The sequence below is a fragment of the Neophocaena asiaeorientalis genome, unplaced genomic scaffold (genome assembly GCF_003031525.2).
Source record: "Neophocaena asiaeorientalis asiaeorientalis breed wild unplaced genomic scaffold, Neophocaena_asiaeorientalis_V1.1 scaffold361, whole genome shotgun sequence".
In the NCBI taxonomy this organism is placed as follows: Eukaryota; Metazoa; Chordata; class Mammalia; order Artiodactyla; family Phocoenidae; genus Neophocaena; species Neophocaena asiaeorientalis.
This window is the reverse complement of record NW_020175290.1, coordinates 1,452,833-1,456,667: the sequence shown is the minus strand read 5'-3', so window position 1 is coordinate 1,456,667 and position 3,835 is coordinate 1,452,833. Positions and strand designations below refer to the sequence as shown.

Genomic DNA, 3,835 nt, shown 5'->3' with positions numbered 1-3,835 from the left:
GTTTGTAGGGGTTCATAATACAGCAGTCCCCCCTTCTCAGTGTGGGATATGTTCCAAGACCTCAGTGGATGACTGAAACTGTGGATAGAACTGAACCCTATATATACTATGTTTCTTCCTATACATTCATACCTATGATCAAGTTTCATTTATAAATTAGGCACAGTAAGAGACTATCCAAATTGCCAGCATCACTTCTCTTGTACGTTGGGGCTGTTATTAAATAAAATAAGGGTTACTTGAACACAAGTGCTGAAAAACCTTGATAGTCAATCTCATAAAAGAGAAAGCTACTAAGTGACTAACAGATTGGATACGCTGGACAAAGGGATGATTCACATCTCAGACTGGATGGAGCAGGACCACATGAAACTTAATCACAGCACTTAGAACAGCATAAAATTTAAAATGTGTGAATTGTTATTTCTGGAATTTTCCATTTAATATTTTCAAACCATGGTGGACTGCAGTAAGTAAAACTTTGGACAGCAAAACTGGGGTAAGGAAGGGCTACTGTATGTCACCCTCAAATATGCCACTTTGGCATACAGGTTGCTTTGAATTAAAGGTACTTGAGAAACAGTGAAAGGAGGACACTCTGACCCTCCTTTGTTCCCCTGAAAGCAGGAGATAAATATCCCATGTGAAAGGTACCCTCCCTGCACCAGGAGGGTAGAAGGCATTCTTACCACCAGAAACAGAGAATTTAGGGCCAATAGGGCTATATAAACAAACCCTCTTACTGTTTCACTCTTGACTTGCCCTGGTTTAAACCCCTTCGTCAGTTCTTTTCAATTCATTGTTTCTTTGTCTAAAAGGTATAAAAAGCTTCCTGCTCTGGTACTTCTTTGAGTCTCATATATTTGTGGGGCTCCCATACAGACATAGAAAACTAAATTTGTTTTTCCCCTGTTACTCTTTTTATTACAAGAGGGTCTCAGCCAAGAACAAGAAGGATAGAGGGAAAATTACTTTTCCTCCCTTACACCTTGCTTGCAACCCTGCCCCACTTTTTCATTCATTTCATCCCCACCAAAAATTAAGCTTTAGCTTATTTTTTTCCAAATTAGACTGAAGACAGCTTAATTAAATTTTCTTTTGAATGAAGTAAGCGCTGGCTCTCCTAGGCGATGGCCAACTGTCAGCCCAGTAGCTTCTGGGTGTCTGATCTCAAAGAAGTATTTATATTTCTCAGAAACTCCTTAGAGGTGGCATATACAAAAAAACTTTGTGCATGCGTTCAGCTGCACAGGAATAAGATTCAGGTAACCTTCCATTCCTGTTCCAGGTGAGAATTTCTCTCTGGTTTACTTGTGATCCAAAAGTAACAGCTAACAGCAGTTTACCACTCCAGACATTTGGGTTTCAACTCAGACAGACCATTAGAGGGTCTGGTCCCTCTCATAATGCCCTCAGCCTCATGTTGCTCACCACCCAGTTTCATGTAAAATTAACTCCCACTGAAAGACTTGAAGTTTCCCAAAGCCCCAAATGGCCACGCCTAACTGCATTACCACGCTGACAGTCTCACAGGACTGTCCACCTCTACCTACTCACTTCTTCATTTTACTTGTCCCTTAGGAATTAGAAGATCTCATTATTGTCCATGAAGGATTCTTTCTCCTATATGTTAAAACGCTATGCGCAGGCCCTGAGTCATTAATTCTAGCATTCCCAATACTATCTACAGTTCTTTTCAAAGAGCAGCTGTTCAATAAAGGTTTGTGGAATAAATGATCCAGTGAATATGAGGTCTAATTCATTAACATGTTATACATTCCTTAAAGAGCTTAAGCAAATCCACGCATATATCATTTAATTTTACAGAACAAGAACTAAAAGGAATACGAAAGGCAAATTTTGAATATCTTTTAGAGATTATTTTTTCTATTGATCCCAGCTACCTTAAAGCTGACCTTTCACATGTGCAAGGAAATAAATGCCTATAGCAATGCCATCTTCTTATTCCAGAAGATAAAATGGATAGTTTCACAATTTGTTTCACAAAACAACAAAGTTCTTGCTTTAAACATCATGAGTAGTAAATGTATGATCAGTATCATTCATAAATCTTTATATTTTGAAACAGTTAAATTCATATTAAAAATATGAGTAATACATACATCAAAAAAGAGAATAAACTTACAAGTTATACATACAAAACAGGAACACACAGGCAAATACACTGTCTTCCTTTCTGCCCCCACCTCAGAACTAAATTCTACCAGCACTAACTGCGTCTTCCAACAATGCATGAAGAAAGTATCCCTGGCTCCCCTAGGTGTGGGAGAAGCTGCTAGCCTTGGCACTAGAACTGGCAGTGGCTACAGAAGGAGAGACAGCCCTGCCTGAAATTCTGGCTCGGGCTCTCTCTTCTTCATCTTGCAGAGCCTCCTCATACTGAGATGGGAAAGAACTTGGGTCAGTCCCATGAACCTTGGCCAGAAACTCCAGGACCTTCATCTTGGTGGTTTCAGCGTGGGCTCTGGGGCCCCACAGGAACTTAAATTGCGCAGGATCAGTGTTGGTCACCCGCCGGTACTCCAGGTATTTTTCCTTCACGAATTCTTTGGTGATGAGCTCCCTGGGCTCCCCAAAGATGAAGTGCTTCATCCCGGCATATACCCCGGTCACATTCAGAACTTTCCAGACTTCGTCTTCGGTAGCACAGTTGCCCTTCATGAAGATCACACTCAGGATAAGTATCAGGATGCTGGTCTTGGGCATGCCCACTTCACGGTGCAGCATCCCATCATAGGTGAGGCCCAATTTGATGAAGAGGCCATAGTGGTGATTGGTGTGATCCACTTCCATCAAATCAAGGCCAAAGACCATCTCCATGCACTCAGAGGCTCTCAGGAAGATCTCAGGAAAGTGGACTTCACACTCTTTGATGACAATCTTCAACATATCTGCCTTTGTTATTGGCTCTTTCATTTGATACTTGAATAGCAAGAAATTTACCAACATAGATACTTTCTTATCTAGAGCATCTATAGGCACATTCTTGGGGCCTAGCACAGCCTGTGAGGTGCTCAGAGTATACTCTCTTTCTTGGCTATTGGACCCCTCATCCGATTTGGTGGGTGAGGTGGCTTTGATAGCAATGGAAGAGGAGTAGAAACACTGAGGACCCTCAGGAGTGCTGGATATAGCAGCCCCAGGAGCCTCCTTCAAATCGCCAGGCATTAGAGGATGGCAGGAGAGATGGGTCTCCTCCAGAGCCTTGGAGACCTGTGCAACCTCCAGGCCCTGGGACTTACTGAAGGTCTGATGGCATTGATCATATGAGTGCTGAGGACGCTTCTGACGCTGAGACATGATGACTCTTGTGGGTAGCAGTACGTGGACAGGAGGGTGGGCAATGAGATTCACCACCTAAGATAAACAGGGCATATGTGAGTGGCTTCAGCTAGTAAACTTAACTGTGGCGGCTCTTCCTGAGACCCAGAGGAGGAAGGGAGGGGTGGCCTCTGCCAGCTTCACTCCCTGGACCTCTCAGGGCTGTGGAGCCCCCTCTGCCATGGGTTGGTTAGCCCCACAATCCTCACATACGCTTCTCAAATTAGATCCTGGTTGGTAAGGTGCCCGCCGCCATCTATTTCAGTTTTTTTTTTTTTTCCTTTTCTGTGGTACGCAGGCCTCTCACTGCTGTGGCCTCTCCCGTCACAGAGCACAGGCTCCGGGCGCAGGCCCAGCGGCCATGGCTCACAGGCCCAGCCACTCCACTGCATGTGGGATCCTCCCGGACCGGGGCACGAACCCATGTCCCCTGCATCAGCAGGCGGACTCCCCACCACTGCGCCCCCAGGGAAGCCCCCCGCCCCCATCTATT

The 3,835-nt window shown here is 44.4% G+C and overlaps 1 protein-coding gene across 1 annotated transcript; it reads right to left on the bottom strand.

Annotated features, from left to right (window-relative positions):
• Window positions 1-2,277: 2,277 nt before the first annotated feature.
• Window positions 2,278-3,321, bottom strand: LOC112413499 (melanoma-associated antigen B16-like). The gene has a single exon (XM_024765455.1). It carries the CDS (start codon window positions 3,319-3,321, stop codon window positions 2,278-2,280), a length of 1,044 nt encoding a protein of 347 aa, XP_024621223.1.
• Window positions 3,322-3,835: the final 514 nt, after the last annotated feature.

What these genes read in the sequence shown, in the direction of transcription:
- LOC112413499 (XM_024765455.1), bottom strand. Translation starts at nt 3,321, where the DNA reads ATGTCTCAGCGTCAGAAGCGTCCTCAGCACTCATATGATCAATGCCAT.